Source organism: Dermacentor silvarum, chromosome 6 (genome assembly GCF_013339745.2).
Source record: "Dermacentor silvarum isolate Dsil-2018 chromosome 6, BIME_Dsil_1.4, whole genome shotgun sequence".
NCBI lineage: Eukaryota > Metazoa > Arthropoda > Arachnida > Ixodida > Ixodidae > Dermacentor > Dermacentor silvarum.
This window is the reverse complement of record NC_051159.1, coordinates 41,386,510-41,413,093: the sequence shown is the minus strand read 5'-3', so window position 1 is coordinate 41,413,093 and position 26,584 is coordinate 41,386,510. Positions and strand designations below refer to the sequence as shown.

Here is a 26,584-nt window from a genome sequence, read left to right as displayed (position 1 = left end):
TTAATGAACACAATACAATTACAACTTAATTAACACAAACACACATTGTAGTTGCAGTTAGAAAATGCACGTAAAAAACAGAGGCACTCGGAAAAGGTTAAATTCTAGCATCAGGAAGCAGCATTTTGGTGTATAGATGATTGTACATATAATGCATAGAACATTGTGCTGATGTGCTGAGGAAACTGGCTTCGAAAGCAACCCTCGGACCAAAGCGACAAAATAGTAGTGAAAGGTATGTTGAGCAAAACGTTAACTGTTGCAATGTATTTCGACAGGAGCTAGCGAGGTAAACGTTCTTTTTTCAGTCATTGCCTTATGCAGACAACGCGAATACAAAACGAAGAATGTGTCTTTTCTAAGGGGTTGATCAAAACGCAGGGATGGCTGAGAGTATATCAGACCCCTTTCTTCAAGAGATTTCTCTTGAAATATAATATTGTATAGGGCCAGTGTCGGTGGATATCAGCTTCAAGTAAAAACTGCGCAATGAAACATGCACAAAACGAAGGCGAGGTAACCACAAAGACGAGTGCTCATTCGAATAATAAGGCTCTTTAGCAGTTAGATCGTGATATAGTTGAACCTTTCTCAATATAAAATGAAGAGAACAAGTTCGTAGTCACTCCTTCATCGGCTTTCAGCCGTCAATAAATTAACTGGTTTGAGTGTGAACATGCGTTCTTTGATTGAGAGCATATTTCTACATAGAATACGTCTCTGCGACGGTGATCGCGCATGGTGTAAACAAAGATCGCAAGGGATGATTAGCAAACGGCACTTGAACCGAGCGCTTTGTCCTGGGCCTCTCTTCTTCTCCGTTGCCTTTTGTAGCGCCTAAGGTCGTCCTAGCCGTCAAAAATGCACCAACTCGCCCATTGTCTTTTTTTTTTTTTACGAACGTCTACCCACTATGACGTGATTGGCCCACTACACTGCTGACAAGGCTACCATCCTTGACAGGTCCTCAATCTCACTTTCACAACGTTTCACCTGGAGGAGGGTCACGAGTGTGCCTTCGACTACCTGGAGATCCACGATGGTCCCACGTCGTCCCGCCGCACCATCGGCCGGTACTGCGGCACTTCTCTGAGCGGCAGCAGCGTGGTGTCGACTCAGTCGGCGCTCTACCTGCACTTCCACTCGGACAGCTCGGTCGCCGGTGACGGCTTCGCCATCGAGTGGATCAGCGTCGATCCCGGTGCGTAGCCGCGACTCTCTTTTCATCTTCGTGAACTTTATATTCTGATAGATGTGGTTCGGCGACGCATGCTTCTTCATTCACTAGATGAACATTTCGAAACGAATAAAAAATTGATTGTTCAGCTGCCCTGGTGCTGCAGGCTATGACCGGAAACTTATCAATATCCTTCTGTACAATAGCTGCACAACTAGAGCATACAACCAGCACTAAACTTGAGGGCAGAAAATTTAAAGATTACCGAAGAAACTTCACAGTAGACTAAGCATCGCGCAATGAGCGACAAAACGAAACGTGCGATAGTAATATAAGGGCAAACGCGGCACGAGCTAAACACTTAATGAGTATAGACGATATTCCACATAGTCCAGACTCCTGACTAAGAGAAATGAGTTGAGTTGAGAAAGTCCTGTTATGCGTGCGGGGCAAATAACTGGCGCTCTAATAAAGTGAAATAGTGTATGCCGATGAAAGGGAAATGAAGTCGAGGGCGTTATGCAAGGCTAGATGGTGCATTGAGATTAGGCATTGTTCCGTGCGTAGAATGTAGCAGACCGACGCAAGACAGGGGAAATAATAGATCGCAGGGAGTGCATTCGTCCTGCCGTTGCGGTGAAAATTCATGGCGATAATGAAAATGATGACGAGGACGATGAATTCCTCATCAGAAGGGCCAAAAGCTTGGCATGAAAACTGTGCAGCGCATTCTGCATCACAGCAGCCTTCTTTCGCCAGTCAATGCGATGCTCTCCAGACTATAGTTTCCACCCCTTCGGCAGTAAACTGTTCTGAAAAGAAAACATCCTCGGGAATGGTTTTCTTGTGTTCACAAGGACATACAAGTATTACTAGGCTTAGCCGGCTAGAACAAACAAACCGCCTTTCACCATGCCAGTGACCGTTCCTTGAATATTCGTAAACAATTAATTTCCGTTCTTCCTCTTTTTACCCCTTTATTCTACGTCTCTTATGTATAGGGTAGCCAACCGGGCGGGACCTCGGTTCACTTACCAACCTCTGTCTTTCTTTCAACGCGTCGTGTGCATCGCGTAATAGTGTGGTAGCAATGCGTGCTCTGCACAATATTCTTTCGAATGAATGTGCGATTGAGCGCGTTAGTCCTTGCTACACAGCATGCTGAAATGCGCCAAAGATCACTCACACTCAATAAGACAGAATGCCACTACCAACTCATTATTGCGTGTACCAGACCGGAGTACAAAAAGCAAAAGAATGCTCGCGCGCTTCGTATTCATAAAAAGAATTACGTTAGTTTTCTTTATCTAAGCAGGGAACTTACAATTCACTTCAGTCATTTCAATAGCGCCATCAACAGGTGGCTTATGCACAAGCATCACTTTCTTTTATTGCGATAGCAATTATATGGACACTCCAAAGTAGATTTCTGCCGTCGGCGTCGCCATCGTCGTCGCCGTCGCCGTGAGGTTCCGCATGACGTCAATGGAGATGAAATCGTCGCCGCGCACCAAACGCTGTATGTGTGAGTGAAAGGGCGCGGGGAACGCGCGCTTTCACAAGGAGACGGGGAGTGAACGCACGGCGGAGAACAAACGCGCGTTCTGCGCCGTGCTCGCTTAAGGGCTGCAGAAGTAGGCGTCTCTTTCCTCCTTTACAATCACCATATATGTAGAGCAAACGCGCCTTCTTACGACGCGCGAAAGGCCGTGGGGGAGGGGGAGGGAAGGGAGGCGACGTTTAGCTGCGTCACCAAGTGCCTATTTATATCAGAGGCTCCGGCAACAGTCAACAATGCCGCACGCATTTTGTGCGAACGCGGGCAAAACGCCGACGGCGTCGACAACAGTTCTGCGTGTTGCCGGTGCTGCTGCATGTCCAAGTTCATACAGCTGATAAAGCTACTATCATTACTCCGTATAGCTCTCTACAAATTTGCTATCGCAATTGATGCTTCGCCTTTCAGGTGAAACTGCGACAACTTTTTTTCAACAAGTTAACTCCAATTCAGATGCAATTTCGCACTTGATTCTGCAACACGAGTACAAACACGAGTACAACACGAGTACAAATCTCACAATTAATTGAGAGGTGCACGTTCTTCTTCTTGCTTGTCGCGTCTGTCAAGATATCGTTATGAATAATATATGCTGTCTGCATAACGCAGGTAAACTACCGCTGCATCTATTTGCAAGTACGTGACTATGACGACAGTGACAATGGAGAAAACTCTGACGTCATCAAGAAAGAAGAAACACCGGGAAAGGCTATTGATAAAGATACTTATTGAGACGGTGGCCTGAACTTGGCTGCTGTTTTTAACACGTTTACGTGGCGCTGGCTGGTACTGACAGTACGTCTAGTTTGGCTAGCTCAATCTCACCTATGCTGAATTATTTTGTTTCTCAGGATCTTTCTATTGAACCGCAATATAGAATGCTTTTCTCAAGTGTACACGCTGTACCTAGGCTTTAGAAGGACCTGTCTGTTATGCTTGTATTTATATTCTGTGTTTGTTTTCACATACTCTGTATTCTCTAGCTGATTTGCTCTGGAAGCGTATAAGTATTGCAACAAGAACATGGGCCGATGGTGGGAACAAGTGTTGGAGGAATGGATCGGCAGAGGCTTCTACGAACCTTCTGGTGCACAGGAGCGTGCACAGGCGGATAATCTGTGGTTGCTAATCTCTTCTTACCCCAACTTTCTTATATGTGCGAGCAACAACTCGCACCCCTAAACGTACAGTCTTGGTAATGCTCATCACAAAAATGTGCAATCCATTCCACTAGAGCATTTTACTTTTGCCGGAGACAAATAAAACCACTATGTTCAGAAAGAAAAGAACCTATCCGTCGTCGTCCTCATCAGTTTGCCTAAAGACGCTCAGCTTAATTGCGTAGAAAAGATATTGGTCGCAGAATAGGAGGATCTCTAACTTTATTCTTTTTATTGATACCTAGTTTTGCGAATAGGCTGGATAACAGATGGATGAGATATCTGCTGGTTAGTTAGTGCAAGCAAACAACAAAATACGCGTGCGCGCAAATGTTTACGTTCAGTCATCAACGACTTCTCTAACATAACCACATCGCCATACCTTCACTTTCCGCGGAAACCACCTTTCGCTTGCAGCATCTTAGTATGCATTTTACGTGCTGGCCACGTTTTGCTTGTGCAGAGTGTGGCAAAGTAATGCCGGCGGCGAACGTGGGTTCGGTGAGCTCTCCGGGATACCCTGACCACTACCCGTCAAACCGGAACTGCTTATGGACGCTGGCTGTGCCGGCAGGAAAACGAATCCAGCTTCACCTTGCTACAGTCCAGATGGAACACCACCCCAACTGCTCATATGACTACCTAAAGGTGCGCTTTTCATTGTGACAGTCAATGTACTAAATCGGCACAAAGGACCGCATACGCGCGGTGCGTTAAGCAGTTGACACCGAACTCATAGAGCAATGTATTGGGTTCTATTGCGAAATTGTTTCTTGCTGATATCACAACGGTCGCCTCCAGTAGAGCGAGCTTCGACCGGAAACATGATTAAACAATGATACACCACAGGACGTGGACGCCTGTGTTGCAGCGTTAGCCTCAACTCTTACGAGATAGACAAATGGGCGAGTTGGTTTTAACGCATAATTTTAAATGGTGCTACAAACGCGGGACAGCGATAAAATACCTCCGCAGATGACTAAATGTCCGAGAAGCTCATACATCAAGACAAAGCTGTATGAGGAAGTTGTCACATCCTTCGAATGTAAAACGGTGCTCCTTGTGAAGCATCAAAGCTAGAAATCCCGACGCCATCCTCACAGGTCACCCGGCTCTACGGGCAATGATGGGTTGAGGTCTCCCATAGTCGGTGACGACCTAAGAATTCAGTACATACTCCCTTCGTCTCCGGAAGAGATGTGGAGCCAGCTCGAGTCCAGTCAGAGCTAAATAGTATATGCTAGGCTAATATTAAAGTGAACGGTGGTTGTTTCATGCTAAAATATCACCTTTGGCTGAGTGTTGATATCCGAGTCTCCCACAATATTTGTCAAGACGATTTGGCTTCGTCCCGAAACCAGTGACACAAAGATAAATATCTACGGAGAAATCAGCGTCTTAAATACGTGGGAGCGGTTAACGTCATATAGAAGTCGGTGAACCTCATTGGCAAATGTCTACAAATTGACGACTTGCAAGATAGTTCCCGCCCTGTTCAGTGCGGTGGCTGTACTACAAAATCTTCTTCTTTCTGCGGTTTTACGTGACAAAACCAGTTGTGATTATGAGGCACGCCGTAGTGGAGGGCCCTGGATTAATTTTGACCACCTAAAATCTGGTTGGAAAACAAACCATATACCCGCTACTCCTATCCGGGATATTTCCCGGCTTCTCGGCCAGCGAAGGTGCATTCCAAGCACAGATCAAGTGATTTTCCTCTGACAATGTGGATTCTAGGCTAATAGAAAATAGAAGCTTGTTGTTCCTCACGAAAGTGCTACCTTCGGCTAAGCATTACTGATGTGATCAGAAAGAAAATTTGCTATGACGTTCAGCTTTTATACTAATGCAAGTAACATAAAGACACACGTCGGCCATGTCTCCGTGCAGCGAAATTTACCATCTTAAGCGCCATTGGTGGGAAAATATTTTTCTTGCTCATGCGCAGAACATTTTTGAAAATGGTAACTTGTCGCTGAGTTGCACGGTGAAATGTATGTCCTTTTAATTTTAGGTTGACACCGACTATACTCAGTTTCGTGCATAGTAGACAAGGATATACGAAAACTAGAGAGACACCGCTCGCATCCGCGAGCAAAAAGTAGTGGGTTACATATGAAAGGAATGAGTTGGCGCCATGTAACTTAATGTAAAATTAAGTCCCGTACTTTTACGTCCCAAAGTATGAAGTGCTTATTACGTGAAAGATGTATGTGATCGAAACCTGCTTACGACTAAATGAGCGGAGTGGCGGGTTTCTTCGACCAGCGGCCACAGCGCATCACTTGCGATCACGACAGAAACGTAGTACATCGCCTACTAGAAGCACAAATGTGCACAAGTAACGCGTGATATAGACTTGCGTCCGGATGTTGTAATTGTAATATACGAAGTAGTTATTTTGTAGAAAATGTTTGTAGAGAAGCCAGCACGATTGCACTGTGAAACGCGTGGAGTGACACTTATATGGCAGCTTTAAATAATTGTGTATTTTTCCGCAGTGTTACCTGCTGTGTATGAAACGGAGTATATATAATTAGAAGCAGGCGGGATCGCCGGCAGACGAGTGGGGCGCCGTAGACCATGCTGACCACAGGCAGACGGGATGCTGGTCCCGAGGGAACATAAACGCTGAGGTGCATGATTTGCCGGCACAATATAAAATTGACTTTAGCCAAAACGCAACGCCCGCAAAATGTTACTCTATTTGGGCCCCTCCTAGCTGACCACAAATGAAGCCGGTTAAACCTGACGTGAACAACAAAAATTACGAATTTCACGCCGATATGAACTCGCAAAAAACATTGTTGCCCATTTGAGTGAGCTATACGCAAGGTAACATTTATAGTTCTAGCTAGCTCTTGATAATCTTAGCAAAATTGAGGTTCTCATGCAGAATTCATTACTATCTCTTCTTTTATCGACTTGATAATCGAGCAGACCAACGGGCTACGAGCGACGCCTATGGGAGAGCTCCGGATTCAGTTCTACTAGCTTGAGTTCTTTAACGTGCACCTGAAGCATGTTCCATGAGCACTTCTGTCTTCCGCAACTATCAGGATATGGCCACCACGACCCATAATAGAATAAGCTACTTAGCAATATCAGCAGCAGAACACCGTGCAATGGCTGAACCAACACAGCAGGTTTTGCAATGTATATAAGAATCGTAGTAGCGCGAACGATGAAGTATGAAAGAAGCGGTATGCAGATGGAAGGCTTAGGTAAAGCAACTGCAACTTATTCACCAAGAAATTTACCCAAAGTGCATCGCTTCTTGTCATGCGATGCCGAGCACCAAAAACCTATGATAGAAACGCGTTAAGGAAGCTTTTAGTCGAGCGTGGTCTCGCCGAAAATGATGCGTGTTTCGTAAAAGAATTTTGAAAGCTTATTCTGCTTGTGATGAGCACGCAAACCTTTTATAGGATGACTATAATATACACTCGCGATATTACATAACGTGACAGCACAGATGCTCGAAGGTACACAAAAAGCGAATCGGGCGAGTAAGGCAAAATTCTCGTGCGATGCCTTCTCGAGGTTGAAATACGCGGTAACGCTGGAAAATAAGAGTTTAAGCGTGTTCGCACTGGAACGTAAATCTAAAACACTGAAAACACATGAAAAGGACCTCTCTCACTGTCGTTAAAACCCACTGTGTCTGCTAAATTAGGTAAAGTAAATGAACCTCCTTTGGAAGTAAACGGTAATATTGCTCTAAATGAAACTGCAACACGATGTACGTGGTTTGGTGGTGCAGATCTACGATGGTGCCAGTGAACAGGACCGGCAGTTGGCCGTCTTCTGTGGCACCAACAACACGGCTGGAGAACGTCCTATCCTAAGCTCGGGTCACAACATGCTCGTCCAATTCCACTCGGATGAGTCGAGCACCGACACTGGTTTTTACGCCACCTATGCTGCCGTGCCTGGTGAGTGTCTGGAATGCGTTGGCACCTGTAGTTGCATTGGGGAAACGCTTACTTGACAACAGAGGCCGGGAATTTTATGCAACATAGACACGCAAGTATCGCTGACGCCTTGCAGACCTTGCTTCAAATAACGATTGAGTTCAGGTCTTGCCGGTAGAATGTGGTGAAGCTAATGGCGCAACCCGAACAGATAGCACTTTGTCCTTCTACTTTGTAACTGCCCTATTTCCTGGAGATATAAGCCAAAGCGCTTGTGAAATTTCATGCCTTGAATCATTGCGTTTAAGTTGCTCAACAAAGTAATAGGGATTGTCTGTGTGACAATCCTTCATACTGGGCCCCCTTCACAACTCCTACGAGAGCTATAGCGCCCCACCTTTATATCATACCCAATGTACACATCTTCATGTGATCAATGAACTGTAGATTACAGCTGGCGACACTGAAGCAAGGGGGCAGGGGAGACAACAGACCATCAGTTTAATCTGCTCCTGGCAGTTGCTAAATTTTACCAGTCCTTTTTTTTTTAACGCCGCAACTGTTATTCAATTTCGTTCGTCGATTGCGTAATGAGAACATTTGTGAGTTTCATTGTATATCTCCGGTAAATCGCCAAGGATGCAGACAATGGCTTCGGAGATAACTGCAGGTACTAATACAGATATTTTTCCCTTCATGGTTGGGTGTCACATAATTAGATCGTCACGCTTGTGTGTTAATCATACCGAAAAGAAACGATGTCAAACAGGCATAAAAGGACCGCACACCAAAGTTGTGATATAAGCCTGCAAGCCCTACGAACTACAGCAGCAACCTCACAAAACTCATCCGCTGGACATTCCTAATGTTTCACACAAGAGGTCCAACATAGGTTCTTGCGAAAATGCAGACTCAAAGCTTGCAACGACGGCAAATGAATTACGTTTACTAGATATATCAAAGCAATCTTTGACCACGCTACATTGCCTGCTCATTACATAAACCGGAACACCTGGTCAAGGCTACAAACAATGCACGTAAATGGGGCCGAACGTGCTAGCACTGAAACTGAGAATCGCAGCCATGTGTACTCAGATGAACGTCAAAGAGGAAGAACCAAACGTAAAGCGTAAAATATACTATTGCAGTGAATCTTTATACGAAAGAATAAGCTAGCACACTTCATCCTCACTTAATATAAAGTGCTAACGGTATCCAGAAAACTTAGTTTGCATGGATCGACAAGTTTGCTTGGAGAATATTAGCGTACAAATTAACGCGTCCTTGCCGACTGTGGTAATGCTTGTTCCGTGGGTTTCGTGCTGAATAAAATGTATCTGGCTTTAGTTTAGAACGCTTCGAAATTAATGGCCCTCTATTCGAGTGAACCCGAACCAGCGAGGCTGAACCCGATGTTCCCGTACGCAGCGGTCCCCGGTTGCGGTGGCGTCATGTCTCGCGACAAAGGCCGCTTCTCTTCTCCGGGCCACCCGAACCCCTACGAGAACGGGCTTCTCTGCGAGTGGGAGATACGAGCCTCGCCCGGTGAACGACTGCGCCTCACCTTCGAACGCTTCGAGCTGGAGAGCCACCCGAACTGCAAGTGGGACGCCCTGGAGGTATGACGACGGTGACACGCCTTTCCGTGCACGCTAAGCATGCAATGCCACAGCTTTGAAGCACGCGCCTGCGAGGGCATTCACGGCGACCTTTCAGTGTGCGGTGTGTGTCGGTGACGATTAGACACGCGCCCAAAAAATAGGCTGCACTGAACACAAAAGACGGAAAGTTCTCGAGCGCTTGCGTTGAAAAGAATATAATGCAAAAGCACGAAAAATTGGCCGAGTTGGTATGGTAACATTTCTAGTTTATAGAGCGAAGGGACGCGTCCTGTCTGATTCTAGTCCTGGAAAGCTGTTTAAAACTCCATGCCTCTTTAACTTACCGATTCATCCGGCACACAATTTTTCATGGACTTGGATATAATCCCGAAACGTGCGGAATAAATCAGTGCACGGTATTTTCGTCACGCACCTCGTGGCGAAAATTGGTATCAACGTATTTCCTTAGCTTTCAAGGATTTGCTTTGAAAGGCATGCAGGATCAGCTTGGCAAGATTATAGCATTCTTTAGCTCATCTCAAGACCAACCGCTGTCGTTCTTTATCTGCGGTTCCTCTGGCGAAGCACCGAAAAAGCCATTATGTGAGAGACAGGAACTAGGCATTGAAAGAAATGGACGGACAGGTGAACAGAGGTTCGTGTAGCTCGGTTACCAACTTTCCTAGCTTCGCGGTATTTTTTTTTTTTTTTTGATATCGGGAACTTTAAATTCGGAGCGTTATTTTGTCTTTTATGTTTCCAATGCGCCAGTAATTGATGATATAGCGGAAAAGTTTAGTTCTGATTGTCGTCAATGTCTGCTGTATTTCGCATGTTAGATGGGTACTAAAAAAGAGCAGCAAATATGTTCAGACTATTAAACTACTGTTTAAAATTCTGCTCTCATTTCAATGGCGGAAGAGAGTTGATTATTACCGGACGGAATTAACGCCACAGTTCGGTATTCAATTTTTCGCCTATGCTTCGTGCCAATGACGTAACCGTCCTAATTTCCTTCGCGTTTCCACGCATTTTCGGCGTTTTCGCGTATGAAAAATTCCCCAAAAAGATGGCAGCATGAGCTTTTACGTGTTTTAAAATGTCAACCTAATCGTTCTGATTGACGAACGCTTAACTACGCGTAGTTGGCACTGTATAATTCTACGACGTCGCGTGAACCTGGTGCGGGAAGAGTTAAGTTTTGTCGCCAACCACGCTCAGTTGCTAAATGTCGCTGTAATTTCTATACCATTGAGGCCCTGCTATTGATGAGACTGATCTGCATTGCCTCCCAGAGGCTTAACCCTGTATAGACCTCTAAACCCTTAGTCTTTGTTTAACACATGTGGTCTATCCAGATCTTCGACGGAAGCGACGACCGGTCGCCGCTCCTGCGTCGTGCTTGTGGGGACAGCACGCCTCCTCCCGTGCAGTCCACGGGAAGCGCGCTCTTCGTCCGCTTCAAGACGGATGAGAACACGCGGCTCCAGGGTTTCAGCGCCCTCTACGAGACAGGTGAGGTGGCAGCCCAGGGGACAGTCTAGCAGTCTATTCGTACTACTGGCAAATTAAGCTCATGCAATTACCATGCGGCGTGCGGAATCGGCAACCAGTGTTGCCATTTCAGCGATTTCCTCTCTAGATTTAGCAACCTTTTACTTTGTTCGCGACAGTAGAGAGCTTAATCGCGTCCGGTATTAGGGTAAACGCAGGCGGACTGGGCTTTTTACCGGAGGGGTGGAGGCGTAAACGCGAGCGCCCTGCATGGTGCAGCCACCTGGTAGCGTAGAGCTCAGTCAGACCAACACAGATTGCAGTAACCAAGTGCACCTCACTTTGCTGCTGGCGTAAATATTCGGCAGCAACACGATTACGTCGCTGCCGAAAATTTACACCAGCAGCGAAGTAGAATACACTTGGCTACTACAACATTAGCTCTGTGTTTGTCTGACTGAGCTCTGCGCCACCAGGTGGCTGCACTATGCAGGCCGCTCGCGTTTGCGCCTCCACCCCTCCGGCAAAACGCCCAGTCCGCCTGCGTTTACCCGAATACCGGACACGATAAAACTCTCTCTTGCCGCGAACAAACTAAAAGGTGAAAATGTGAAAAGGAGCACACTTCTGAGCGGGATGGGCTCGGCCACACGAATCAGTGCACCACCGCTATTTCTCACTGCTATCGAACAATTTTATACGGCCCACAGCATTGACGTATATGAAGGGACGGCAACGTAGTATTGCAATTGTATAAAGATCAGCGTAATTATCATCGGTAGGTTAACATGAACATTATCATGACACGTAATCTATTTCTCAAAACAAAAGCGCCTGAAGTAAGATAGTTTGCAGGCATAACGTGGACCAAATGCGTCTTTCTGATGGGAGAATCAGGTAACCCGCGATATTTGTCAGCGTGCTCTTTTTTTTTATGTAAAGGTACACGCAGTATTTCATTTGCCACCATGCATAGTTTTCTACATGCATTAGGGTTACAGAATGGATACTAAGAGAAGGAAAACGCAGTCTAGGTCGGCAGAAAACCAGATTGGATGTTGACGTTAGGAAATTTGCAGGCGCAAGTTCGAATACGCTGGCGCAAGACAGGTGTAATTGTAGATCACAGGGAGAGGCCTTCTTCCTGCAGTGGACATAAATTTGGCTGATGATGATGATGATGATAGTTTTCTACATACATTACTGAATTAAATGAAGTACTCTACACCCTGCTAATAAATTCCATGTTTATTCGTCACCTATCTGGACACTATACGAAGATGAAACGTTCTGGTAGATGCGTTACTTACACCACGTTAGCCTATATTAAAGTGTTTTAAAAATGCCTACATGCTATCAAAATGACTCGACAATTTCGTAGCTACCATTGGAGCAAGGTATTGCGATTAATTAGCGACTTCTGTGCCTCAGTTTATCACCATGATTGAAAAATATGGTAACACTGTGACGGCAACGTATGTGCATGGAGACGTCGAATAGCACTTTCGCGAAAGTGTGACTTGCAAAAACAACAATGAATCGCTTTCGTGAAGGGCATGTCTCTTGCACATTTTCAAGGAATGGGGGTAGTATCTAGTGAAAGTGTTTTCCAGTAGCTGCGACACTTACAAATATTAAGCTGCAATCGTGATCATTCTCATTCATAAAAACGTGAAAAAGACACCCCTACAAAGGGGCCGTGTCCATAACTTAATCGCTAACTGCTTAGGTTGTCATTGATCGCAAGAACAGTAGCAGCATGCGCCGACAATTAAGGTTAATTCTTCTGCAAAGAAAAAAGAGCACTAATAAAAAAGTCTGAAAGCCTGAACGGCTCGTGGACTCTCAAAATAGTCTCAGCATTGGGCTAAAGCATGTCACAGATAATTCGCCAATATAACCACGTGGGCAGTATTGTAGCGTAAATGGTTCAAGTCGATACAGTCAGTGAAGTTCAAACAAAATGTTTCAAAATGTGCCATAACTCAGTACCATCCGATTCTTCGATGCGCCCCTCATATAGAAGAATTATGAAATCAAATCATTTTACACCTATCTCGATAAACGTGCAACGTCCACAGGGTGTGCTCCATCGCCAATGTGGTACGATGGAGATGATAAGCCAGGCGAAAATCGACCGGCGTTTACCAGCGTAGAGTTAAAAAGCGTTATTTGTTCACTCGCACAAAGCCACCGCGGCACGCTGGTTACAATACTCAGCTTGAAAGCACAAGGTGGTCAGTTCGATCCCAGGCTGGATATCATAGGTGAACTTTTTGCCACATCATCGCAAACGCCGTCATCCAAGATCCGCTGAATGATCCGTTGAATGGCCTTTGTCATAAAAAAAGTTCTGCGCCAAGCCCGCAACCTCCTTCCAAGCATGAAAGCGAAAGTGCAGCTTAGCCACCCAATATATCCGATACCGGTGGATGGATAACCGGTGGACCATTAGGGTTATAGAATGGATATCAAGAGAATTGAAGCGCAGTCGAGGACGGCAGAAAGTCAGGTGGAATGATGAGGTTAAGAAATTCGCAGGCGCAAGTTGGAATACGCTAGCGCAAGACAGGGGCAATTGGAGATCGCAGGGAGAGGCCTTCGTCCTGCAGTGGACATAAATATAGGCTGATGATGATATCCGATACTATATCGAGGAGGTCGGCCTACTTTGACGGGGAACTTCAAGTTTGTACAAGCTGGTGTGACATGCTCGAAGCACTAGAACACAAAGTACAAGAACAGAAACCCACATATACGCACCAAGACCTGGTGCTGTCATGTCCGTGTGCACGTCTTTCTTTCCTATCTGTGTTTTCGTCATATTTAACCACGATTATACGCACTGTGTGCTGTGAAGTCAGGCGGGAAGGAAGACGTACTAAACTAGACCACAACGCGGTGCACGTTCCGGCATGTGTAAACGGCTGCGTAAGACGCTGTGGCCTCTCCCCCTTACTAGAGAGTACTGCACGTTTCTAACGCGTTTGTGCTAGCGTCCCCTTAAGCGGGAGATGGTGCAATTATAATGAAGGGCGCGGTTATAAAATAGGAATGACGTCACATATGGCGCGTGTCATTGGTGGAAGTCAATCTTTCGATTTAGTGCGGCGAGACTGGGCGAATTACACGGAAGATTCACGGTTTACCGATGATTCCCTCCAGAGCTTCGCCCAGACATCATCATTCACCCCGTGGGTATGCGGTGTTTTTTTTTTTCGTACCCTTTTTTTGTCTTTTTTTTAGGAAGAAGAAGAAGATGGCGGCAAAGTCAGCTGACTGACTACTCGATACAAGCGCGAGTGAGACTGTACGCGTAGATGAAGAAAGAACGCCCGTGTAGAGTGTATCGAATACGAAAAGAAACGGCGCGCTCACTTTCCCGCTCAATGTAGTTCATGAGGCCTTTTACGGAGCGGGCGGCCTTCTCTTGCAAGAGTGACATGCTTTCCTGTCTTGTCGAACGTCTCTTGCAGTGTGCGGTGGTCGGTGGACGGGCCTGCAGGGCGAGCTCACATCTCCGCGTTACCCGTCGGTGTATCCGCGCAACCGGCACTGCAACTACACCATTCAAGTGCCGCCGGGCAACGTCATCAAGCTGGCGGTCCAGACCTTCGACGTCGAAAATGATGAGAACTGCAACTACGACTACCTCGAGGTTGGTGCAGACGCTACAGCAGAGATTATTTTACTGCTTAACACGAGGTGAAAGCGTTGAGAAATGCGCTCGCTTTATTAGCGCGATGCGCGTTTAACAAGCGTCGATGCCTTTCTGTTTACAAAGTGCCGCGGCAAAAATGACGCACATGCGGCCGCAATAACGTCCCCATAGATAAAAGGCATTTATTGCAGCTGTCTCACCCACGTATTTTGAATACGATCGTCGATTCGAAGATCGTCCTCCACTCAATCGAGTTTAGCACAGCGCCGCCCGTTGACTGAACTAGAAGCTCCCTTCTTAAGAATTGCCACGGAGCGTCAATCAAGAGCAGTGACCACTTCTGTCGAGGGATGGCGTTGCCATCCACTTCCTCGAGTTGAGGTAGAAGGCTGCGTGGAGTGACGTTCTAAATTACGGGGGTTGAACTGTGCGCATCGTGAACGCACTGCCGGACTTTCCTTTCAAAAAGGAAGCGAATTTCCTTTCTTTTATTTCTTTCTGTTTCACTGGCCCCCACGGATGAGAAAGGAACCACTCCCTTCGTTCGGTTCCTGGAAGTGACCCAGCGACGACGCTCCGAGGTGTCGGGGGTGTTTCCCGGGCCTGGGGGAGGACAGCCAGGGTGGGAACCGCGGTTCAATCAGGGATTCCATGAGCCGCGGCCGCCGGGCGCGTTCTCCTGTCCAGATCAAGCTCGTCCTAGGAGTATAGGGCTGCCAACCGTCCCGAATTCAATGGAACAATTCCGACGTTTGAGAAAATGTCCCGTTTCCTGACTTCGCCTGGCCGAGAAGGGCAAATGTCCGCACCTTTTTTTTTCTGTTTTACTACATAAAAATAAATACACCACATTTTTTTATATTGCCTGGCAGGTCGTTTGCACATTCTTGTTTTTTGTGTAATCTTTTCATTGTCATAAACCTAAAGGCGATGTTGTGCTTGTCGTGGTTCTATGGTCGGTGAGAACCTGTCCAACCACAAAAGCGCAGTGTACCTGCTCTTAACACTTACTTAAAAAGACCTTAAAGATCTCAACTGTTAAAGAGACCCGAGCCAGTAGGAGTTAGCTCACAACCAAGTAGGTCTACACACAAATAAGTACAACCAATAAGGATCGCTTATTTCAATGACGCCAAGTGGTACTGCGGGTTTAAAACAGTTGTTTTTTTTTTTCTTACACATTTGCCTTTGGGTTACTGGCTTTGGGATGAAATATTAATGTCTAGGGCAAAATTTATGGCTAATCCTGATATCACGGCTCAGCCGAAAACAATATTTTAGCTTTAAACAACGAGCTTTAATTGTCCAGTTACTCTAGCAGTTAACAATAGCGGGAGCGATTTCATTAGGTTGGGAGCAGGCTCCAGCTGGCTCGGTTCTGTTTCAGAGGCAGGTGCACTACGTTTTTGTAGGTGGAGATTGTAACTATTACTCCCCGTATTGAGAAATGCAACTTTACTTGAAGCCCATGCTTGACTTGATTTAAATGACGCCTGGCGTGAACGTGCCCAAGAAGCTCATTGCGTTGCCTTCGGCGCGTTCGCGATAGGCGTCATTTAGATAAAGTCAAGCATGGGCTTCAAGTTAGGTTGAATTTCTGCATACGGGGGTTAGGTTGTTTTCTCGACGGCGGTTCGCCGACTATAGTTCTCTCGTAGGCCCTAACCACTCACAGTACCTCTAACCTTATTGGTAGCCGTATTAATCAAGCAATTGTACTGCACCTTCCTTTTTTTCTAAAACATGACACGGTAGGAAAAAAAATTGATCACACTTGCTGCACCCACAACGCTGGCGGCTCCTGGCAGTGACAGGGCCGGTTATCGACAGCCCTCCCCTTTCCCCTTTTTTCCTCCCGACTTCGTCCACTCGGTAGTTGGCGACCCTAACTGTAATTGACGTTGGGCATCGAACATTCCCACTATCGTGCGTTCGACTATGAGTTGCGCGGTATTCAGTTCGTTAGCTGGGGTCCTGCCCGTGTGGTGAGGTAAAGCAGGGCCGGTCCATTGGAGTCGGGACGAGTGTGTGGATATTGTGTGTGATACAGCATGTGATATAGCGTGTTATGTGGGAGTGTGTTAGTCTTTAATTGACTCCCCTACACCACCTCGCCACGCGTGAGTGATGTTTAAGTATTTCCTTCTTTTAAGTCTGAAGTGTTGGAGGCTGGCATGAAACCGTTTGAAGATCAGTTCTATAGTCACCGAGAGGCTCGGTGGATGTGTGCTGAAACTATTTTCCTTCGATAAAGGTGAACGAAGCGCTTCAGCTAGCACTTATGTTGCAGATAACAGAACTCGCCCGCAACGGCTCAACCACTCGCATTGGTCGCTATTGCGGCCCCTCCGCGCCCCCGGTGATTACCTCAACATATAACCAGCTGCGGTTGGTGTTCCACACTGACCACTCCAACGAACACCACGGCTTCATGGCAAACTACACTGCTGTTGATATCGGTAAGTCATTGCGACCTACGTTGCGGACTTGGCTAACACAAGTCTCCCTCCCTACCTCTTGTTCGGAAGAGATTTTCTGCTTAGGGCATCAGCTGAAAAAAAAAAGTTGAAAAGTTGCCAGATATGGGTAATTTCCAAAGCTGAGCCATTACGTACAGTCTACAACTCTACAATGTAGCAGTAATAACTGATACCACAAATCAGTAAACTGCATCTATCAATCGACAAAACTGGTATGTCATGTGAATAATTTTTGAGCAGGACGTTCACAATACTTGAGCAATCAATACAGGGATTTCACGAAAACTGCAGACTGAAATGTAGTATATGTCCACGTTACGCGTACAATAAAAAAACACAAGATAATAAATTATATTTTCTGGGCGGAGTTACACATTTGTAAGCTTTTAACTTGATTATTTTTTTCGCCCGTTGTTGCTAATTAAAAAAACATTCAACTCTAAAATTAAAATTCTGGGCCATATTCACATAAGGCTCTCACGCTATAGTCGTTCATTGAAGCAAATTCGAGTCAACATTAATGCTGGACATATCATTAGCGAATGCGGCTGGCCAATGGCAAGAGGCACTTACAAACGAAAAGCTCTGTGAATTCGGCCCCTGATTCCAACAGCCAGTGTAACTTACTTTCATCTCTGAAATGTATAATTAGTTCATGTCCGTGCAGCGGATGTCAATTCTGAGCGTGCAAGTGTTTCCCAGGTAGTCGAATATCGAAATCAGAGTTGACCCCTATAGCTAAACTCTCTTCTTAAGTATTAAAAAGCAATTGCTTTCACTTGGAGATGTTCACAGCGACTAGTTATTGAGAATGGTGCCATCCTGAACCCCACGTGTTTGTACTAAGACATGCCAGTACAGCACGATTGCCAAGCTATTTCAAGCCAAATATGCAACCGTATGGACTACAAGCTGCAGCTGAAAGTAAAGAAGCAACAGCATGCATGTAGCAGTGGGGTTGGCGCAGCTTTACCAGTGAACAGAACCCCCTTTTTTAAATGAATTTGATTTAGTTCCAAAGACATCCTTGGAAGCTGTTTAGAGGCAAAAGGCTGCTATTTACAGATTGAGGAGGGCCAGAAACAGGACAAATGGCAGGGCTTGATGTCGTGCCGAAGCACACTACTCCTGTCTACGTATTGTCGTCTTGAACATTATCATAGTATCACGTAACAAACATCGCACAGCAAAGCAGTAAACAAATGCTGCACGCAGAAATTAAAAGTCTTGCAGCAAATAATCACCTCAGAAAAGTATTACGAATGTCACGTGAATAAAATGCAAAGCATAAACGTGTATCAAGACAATGACAAAATTGAAGAGACATCAAATTACAGCAAATTGTTTAAACCGCAATGTAAAAACGCAATTTAACACCTTCAGGAAAGGCTTACTACTCTGTAAAAGCGCACGTTAACAAAGATTCATTAACGAATAATGAAGCCTTCGTGTCTATTGGTTTTAGAAGAGGCGACGCAATTCTTTCAAAGCAGTTTTCAATACATCAATATATCTAACGAGACATCACACACCTTACCTAGCCCGTGGGCTAAAGTGCCATCAGTGCGTTAGGCGATGTGCCGCGCTTACTCGTTCATCGACTCCGCAGGCTGTGGTGGCGTGCTGACCGAGTCCGGCAGCCTGGCGAGCCCCGCAACTCGTGCCGCCGCAAGCGACCACAGCGACGGTGGAGACGACGGCACAAGCGGGGGCAGCGCCGAGGCGTACCGGCACAACATGATGTGCCGCTGGATCCTCCGCGCCCCGCCGGGTCACACGGTGCGCCTGACTTTCACGCACTTTGTGCTCGAGGACTCGTCAAACTGCTCGTACGATTACGTCGAGGTACACGACACCTCGGACCAGATGATCGGAAGGTATGTGCAGAAGAGGACAGCTCTGTCGTCCTGTGGCTAAATTATTGGCAGCGTTTCAGCCTTTAGAGTTGAGGCGTTCCGCGTCGATTATATATACGAGGGGTGGTTTTAAAGGACAGGGAGGGGAGGGAGGAGGGGCGAGGGAGGTCGACACACCCTGCCCAGCTTGCGTACCGGAGCCCTCGACTATCAAATGAGAAATATAAGTTGATTTTATACTGAGTTCAAATAGGTTCCCAGCATACGGCAAGAATGCACTCAACACTTCATATGATAGGGCAAATCAATTCTGCAACAGCCCTGAACGGGAGGTAGACTCACAAAAGGGCTCTTTCTGTGAAACCCGCACGAGTTTCTTTTGTAGTTTCGGGCTACACGCCGGTGAATGACAATTTCTCTTTAACTTCATGTAACGCATCCCCTTTTACTTTTATAAGACTAATATTATCGCCAACTTCTTTATATTAATACCGGTAAACATAACTTGTCTTCAACAACTTCAATAAAGACACACACATTAAAAATAGAGTTACTCGCCAAATCCATTGCTAAACAACTACGCAAAGCCTACTTTATTAATTATAAAGCTTACGAAGGTTATAATGGAACATTTTAATTTAATTATGATGCTCATGATACAGATGAGAACTCAACAAATCGTTTGCTTACATACATTGATTTCCCACTACATATGGCTGTACCTACTGTCAGCTTACCGTCCACATCAAATCGCACTTGCAATGAACTCATGGCAACTTCAATTGGCTACGTTTTACATTTTCTCATACTCATTTGTGCGCGTTTTTCTGAGGAGATCACAACGAGTACTGGCTTCATATGCTTTCCTCTGCTATGTGAAAACAATATGACCACGGGGGAAGGAATCGCATGGGGAGTCTGTCGCTTCAACATCACTTTATCCACTCAACTGACCCCATCTTACAATCGAGACTTGCACATAAGCCTCCCCGTCACCTTAATAAATTTATAATCGACCTTATCTGAACGCCGCATTCGTTTTTAGCTACTTGTACCACCGTTGATTCACTGCAAATCCGCATTGCGATAATGTGCGGCGTTAGAAACTGCAGAACTCAGTTTGTTGGAATGTCTAGGTCACAGAGATGTCAGTAGAATTAGCTCTGCCTCCCAACAACCACAAGAGCTAGGGAAAATACAAGGTCCTATAGTCCGTTTGCTGCAAAGCAACGTCAAGCTTTAAAATGTACTTAATAAGCCTGGAACGCGTATTTAATTGACGAGTTATAGCCTGTTTACATCAACACCATCACCCCTATGTCTCACCTGTACCGACCATGATCATATACTTTCTTGCTTCTTTTTTTTTTCCTTTCCCACCCTTCTCCTAAGGGATTTCTGTCGCCAATCTTCTTCCCCGTGCAGAGTAGCATGAGCGCGCCTACATATACGCTGGCAGAATTATCTGCATTTCAATAAAGAGATTTATCTATCTCTCTCTTCTCCACTTTCTAGGCGCAGAGACATAGCCATTTTATTTCACAATTTGTGGTTATTTCGGAACAGAACCGAGGGAGGCAGGGGGAGGGGGGGGGGGGGGGCGTTCATGCACAGGACTGTCACTCCTTTGGAGTCTGTGTGTACAATTTTGATGAATGCACGCGCAACAGTTGACTTTAACTCTGCAAATCCGCTTAGAAACGTTGCGCTGTTGCCGAGAAAAAACGTGATGAGAGCCCACAAACTGTGCAGGTACTGTGGCCTGAAGGCTCCGCCGACACTGACGTCATCAGGCCGGCAGCTTCAAGTGATCTTCCGCACCGACGACAGCGTCACTCGAGAGGGCTTCCTCGCTCACTACATCTTCCTCAACGAGAGGACGGGTTCGTGCTCTTCTTCACCATCGATTATCTATGAAGCGAGTGGTATTCCCGCTCCAACTAATTCGCCTCGTTTGTTAACACTATCTTCTACATGTTTCGTTTAAATTGTGGGGTGTGACGCACTCCAAATGCAACCAGTATTACAAAGTTATCGACGCAGGAATTATTATCCCTTTAAACAGAACAAGCAGCATATCATAAGATAGAAGTGAGCAGAACTTCAGCTCAGTTAGCGCACATTATGCATAAAAAGAACCCGGGTAAAAAGAAAAGAATACAATAACCTGGTCAGAAAACTCCGTATTTTACACGCTCAACAATGCTTATCTAAAAGAACATGATTCCCTTATCACTGTTATGTTGGATTATAGTTGGAGTCATTTCGAAATTGCCAGTACAAATTGCAAGTTCTAAATTATTTTTATACTGATGCGTGGGATCATTAAGAAATGACGTGGCGACAACAAAAGATGGCCAGATAGGCGCCACTGTGTTATATAAACTGTCCAGAAAGGTGAAACCGTTTAATTATCTGGGTGCGGATAACCGTTCGAATTCAGTAATTTTTCTGGCGTTAGCTGAAATTCAGCATCCGACAATATATGTATTGGTAAAGCTTACTGTACGCCTTCACATTTACAAAGGAACCAGCGGTTGTTATGGGGCTCAGAAAAGGCACACACACGCACGACAATGTGTATTCGTTTTCCAAACTTCACCGTGTTTCCAGAAATCAGAGACCTGATGTTTCATCGAAGACTTAGTAACTCTTCAAAGTAGCGGCAGTAGGAACTTACTTAGCGTCTGGCCTCTTCCTTCGCAGCCTGCGGCGGCGACTACTACCTGTCCCAGGGCGTTGTCAGGTCCCCGCTCTACCCGCGTGCTTACCTAAGCGATCGAGATTGCTCGTGGGTATTGCACGTTCCCGATGGCCGCCAAATAAGGCTTAACTTCACGCACTTCGACATCGCCAGCGAGCCTGCCTGTCGGCCAAGCTACCTCGAGATCCTGTGAGTATGGCTACGAAGGGTTGGGCACGCTGGGGCCTACTAGAAAGACAATTCGAGATGGCAAAGTGGAGGCCGGGCACTTCCAATAAATAAAGCATGAGCGCAGATATCGCGACATTTACCAATTTACCAGCAGGCACATCACTCACACACACACACACTTTAGTGTTTCTGGCAGTGCATCAAAAATTTGGAGGACGCTTAAGCTTCGCCTTTAAGAATGGAACGCGATAGCATTCAAAGATCCCTGGCTGCTTAACATGCTTCCCGGCAACTGAATTATGTTTTGTCGTATATTCAAATTACAATCCGACGCTATCACGTCTGTAGGTTATGGTTAAGTCGTACTTTACGATTTTACTGACGGATTTTACTTTGAAAAAAATCAATTTTGTTCAGTAATGCTTTGCGCCACGCGGAGGGCCTGCACGGTCGGGGTGTTTCGGGATGATTATTTCCGACAACGACGCCGACTGCGCTCGCGACCACGCCAACACTCACGCCGACACCGAAGCCGACGCCGGCTTCGTTATCGGCGTCGGCCCTTAACGTTATCGCGTTAAACAAAAAAAGAGTAGGAAATTTGTCCGGAAACTTATTAACAACAGCTTGCCTTAGGCTCTTAGCACAGCCCAATCGTTCCCAGATTGTGAGTGTTCTCGCGCTGCTCAGCTAGACGCTTCTATTCCTGCCGCGCGGTGGCCGCATTTCGATGAGGTCAAAATGCAAAAACGCTCGTGTATAGTTATGTTTTGTGCACGTTAAAGATACCCAGAAGCCAAAATTAATCCGGAGTCATCCACTATATGGCGGGCTTCATAACTAGTGTTTTTGACAGGTACTGCACCAGAAATATTTTAATTAGACTTCGGCTCTGCCCTGTGTTACCTTTATCAATTTAGACTACTATTCCGAACCCCCTGCTATTTAGGACTCCTTACTTTGATCACGACGTTCTTTGAAAGCGTTCTTTGAAATCACGAAGAACTTCATTCATCTCGTAAAAGCATTCATGTCACGGAGCTGGCACCTTCTCCGTGACATGGAACCTTTTACCAAATCTGTGGCTCGAGCTCGAGAGCATTACCGTTGCAGCACTTTCAATTAAGTTCTTCACGATATGTTTTTCAACGCTTTCAAAGAACGTCGTGATCAACGTAACAAGTCCTAAACAGCAGGGGACTCTGAACAGTACTCTAAATTGATGAAAATAATACAGGAAAGAGCCAAAGTGGGGCATTGAGTGTCAAAACCACTATTTTATTACAAAGCACGCTTTATAGTGGATGACCTCGGATTAATTTTTACTGGTAATGAAGCCAAACGTAACCTCCTTTTTCATCTTAACTATAGAAACATTTTCAGAGGCGCCTCTCACTATATAGTTGATCACCAATTTGACGCTTTTGTCTCTGTTTATATTTTCTGTTGCTGTATTTCTGTTTGTATCTGCTTCTGACAGCCACAAATATAAAGCATTACACAAACGGAACATCTTCATTGTTATTCAGCTGTCAGTGTAGCAAATCATTTTGTTGGATTTTTTTTTTAGCTTTAGTGTTGGCGGAGGTCGCCCTATGCCCTTACATATACATCTTGATTCGTTCTTCATAAGCAGCTTTCCTTTTCTTTGTCGTTTCCCTTTCCCTCGCAAGAAACGGCGGCCAAGCGACGTCACCGCTGGCGGGCCGCTTCTGCCAGCGGAACGCGCCTGCAAATTTTGTCTCTGACACCAACACTCTCCGGCTGCACTTCGTTAGTGGCAGCAACCAGGCTTCCACTGGATTTGAAGTGTACTACGACAGCGCCCTGACAGGTAAACAAAGCTGCCCACCTTTGCGCTGCACGTAAACATATAATGTGACATAACCTGCGTGCCCAACTTGACAAGTAAGGTAGCTTCCTTCCTGTGTAATTCAACACAAACACGCTACCACAACGTCCGCTGCCTTCTGTCCAGTTTTCGATCTCCAGTATACTAAGACGCTATTAGGAAACATTCTCTTTCGAACCCCATGTGCGGAAATGCATCGCTTATGTCTCTCGAGTTTCCTTTTCGTCTATTGTGCTGCTGAATCCGTTTCATGATCTGCCTTTCTCATTACCACACTTCGCGTGCACCATACCACAGAGGCGTGCACCTGAAACATGTTGTACGGCGTCGGCAGTTCGCGGCGCAAGCGACGTGCGCTAACGGTCCCTTGAATAGCGCGGCAGCCGGCAGCATGCTAGACGTGGACGCTAGCACATATCGTCAGCGCCATGCCGGGGTGGCGCTAAGGGTGCGCCACCGGCATGGTGGCGCACCCTTCGTAAAAAATCCTGGATGATTAAATGAGTATTCGGTTAACGTTTAGTCACATTTGTCTAAAGCCCCTCCTACTTCTTTATGCCTGCGATAGCGGCCACCATCGTCAAATAGCGCCAGCGTCAAGTTTGCAAACAGTCCGGCGACGGCCGTCTCGGCCGTCGGCGGACTGTTTTCAAACCTTCCGATCATACCGGCGGACTGTTAAGGACCTTCCGATCATTTTATTGTCACATTGCAACGACACGACAGCCTTATCTCGGCGCCGACGCGGTTGACTTCTTGATGTCCTCTAGCATTCTCTGTTTAACAGCTTTGCCTATACATGTGACCAGTACTCCGCCGAGGCTTGACTACCCAGCTTTGTAAGCCATGGTTAGGTTACAAAATAGTTTGCTTTCCGCGTTGGAATGGCTGACGACGCTGCTTGCGATGGCTTTGGTCGCGAGGTCACCCTCGAATACGTTTTGTGTGACTGCCCTCGATACAGTATAGAAGGCAATCGCCCCTGACTCCGTTAGCTAACACTGATGACAGATCATCGTCAGCATAAATCATTTTGGAATACCGACCTCTGATGCAATCGCATCAGAGCGCCATGAAGGCATTGTTGCAACCCTTAGGGACAACAAACCTGCGCAAGCGGCTTCAGCTGTATTTTACCTGGTATTCTGCGCTGGGATTGCCTCATGATCATGTGCTCTGTCTGTCTTGCTCTCGCTCTCTCTCTAAATATCCTTCTTATCTTTCTGGCTTAACTTCATCCCGCAACTCCTCGTCGTAGCACTAGTCAGTGTCTTCTGCTCACAGACTGCAAAGTAGGCTACATTATTGCGTACTTCCATGCACCACGTTAAAATTATGAGGGAATACGAGATGTGTAGGCCATGATGACCGGAACTACCGCGTCACAAGGGAATATTTCCAGCTAGTTTAAGGTCATCGTGTTTAACGTGACCATGCAGCGACAATTGATTGATCTAAGCTACAGCCTAGCTGGTTTCCTTATGCGACGGTGCTAAAGAAACAATTATTAAGGGCCCGAGTTAAATGGCAGGAGGCAGGAGTGCAAAACTACACCAATAAGTACCACTGACTGCAGAAACACTCACGTGCCCATTGCTATAGCGCTGGTGCAGAACGAGACAGGTTCCTTTTAAACTGCCGGAATCAATAACCGCCAATCAATGACAGTGATTCCAAAACCCGATAAAAGAATGGTTAAAAATTTACCTGCATTTATAATTAAAGGCCGGATGTTCAGGTACCAAATAAATTATGCTTTAAGAGCCTATAACAGGCATTAAAGCTGCAGCTTAAGAAATATCTCCGCGCCAAATACGGTTTTTTAGGCACGTATTGGATTAAATAATAACTTCCACTGCGCATCTGAGCATAAATTATTATTTTCTAAGCAACATACCCTGCTAAATCCCTGTTTTGTGAAATTAATTTTATGTACTCTATAAAACGGAATGAGGCAAGTTGCGTATGTTACAAGGTTTATCTGATATCTAGTATTATTAGAGACCCCCAAAAAGTTTCGAAAGCAATGACAAAAAGGTGCCATCTCAGAATTTCAGAAGGTCATGGTGTGCATTTCTTTATTTTTTTTCATTTGCTTGTATGCGGAAAATGAACGCTCAACATGCACCGATGTTAGCGCCGCATTACTCTTGCTTCAGAACGCTGAATGATTCAATGCCTTTTGTAAATCCAGAATGTTTGCCTGTCAGAACCTCCATCACTTGTCGCAGTCCCGAGAATGCGGAATTATAGTCCTAGACAGATTGTATTTTCGAACTCACTCTAACAGCAAGATGTTTATTGGAGATGGTGCCGAACCTTTCCTGGACGTCCAAAATGAGTCCCACATTCCGCATCAGATTTGCGCCCGAGAATGGCCGCCAAGGGAAGGGAAGCGCAGTCGAGGGCGGCAGAAAATTAAGGGAGTGAGGACATTTGGAAATTTTCAGGCGCAAGTTGGAATCGACTAGCACCAGACAGGGGAGGGGTGACCGTTGATTGGTGGGAGAAGCCTTCGTCCTGAATTGGGCATAGAAATAGGCTGATGATGATGATGACATAAGGTCATCCACTCTCTTGCTGTTTATTAATGACACATGTTGAAGACCTCTCTTTACGGGGGAAGTTCTTAGGTCATTTACCCTTCTTCGGCAAGCTATGATTGCGCCATGTCTCAGCATTAAGACTTCCCGTGTCACTGTGCATTTTTTTTAAGTTCTTGGACGATGCAGCGTGCAACCAGTCGAACACTCCTCGGTAATGCCACTGTGCAGGGTGCGGCGGTACCACGGGTGGTACCTCTGGCAGTATCGTGTCGCCCAACTACCCGCAGCCGTACGGTCACCTCGCCGAGTGCCGCTGGAACATCCGAGTCAATGAGGGTTCAACGATATCCCTCGCCGTCGTCGACATGGACATCGAGAGGCACATCAGCTGCCGGTACGACGCACTCGAG

At 46.0% G+C, this 26,584-nt stretch overlaps 1 protein-coding gene across 2 annotated transcripts in view; it reads left to right on the top strand.

Moving 5' to 3' along the window:
- Positions 1-26,584, top strand: part of LOC119455463 (cubilin) — a 233,580-nt gene that overhangs the window by 70,672 nt on the left and 136,324 nt on the right. For both annotated transcript variants that reach the window (XM_037716873.2, XM_037716872.2), the window contains exons 16-27: positions 964-1,201; positions 4,359-4,543; positions 7,659-7,830; positions 9,238-9,428; positions 10,769-10,925; positions 14,381-14,562; positions 16,856-17,024; positions 18,655-18,922; positions 20,654-20,784; positions 21,608-21,794; positions 23,450-23,610; positions 26,403-26,584. In XM_037716873.2, the coding sequence (XP_037572801.1) occupies positions 964-1,201; positions 4,359-4,543; positions 7,659-7,830; positions 9,238-9,428; positions 10,769-10,925; positions 14,381-14,562; positions 16,856-17,024; positions 18,655-18,922; positions 20,654-20,784; positions 21,608-21,794; positions 23,450-23,610; positions 26,403-26,584 (2,223 nt within the window). The remainder of the gene's footprint in view (positions 1-963; positions 1,202-4,358; positions 4,544-7,658; positions 7,831-9,237; positions 9,429-10,768; positions 10,926-14,380; positions 14,563-16,855; positions 17,025-18,654; positions 18,923-20,653; positions 20,785-21,607; positions 21,795-23,449; positions 23,611-26,402) is intronic.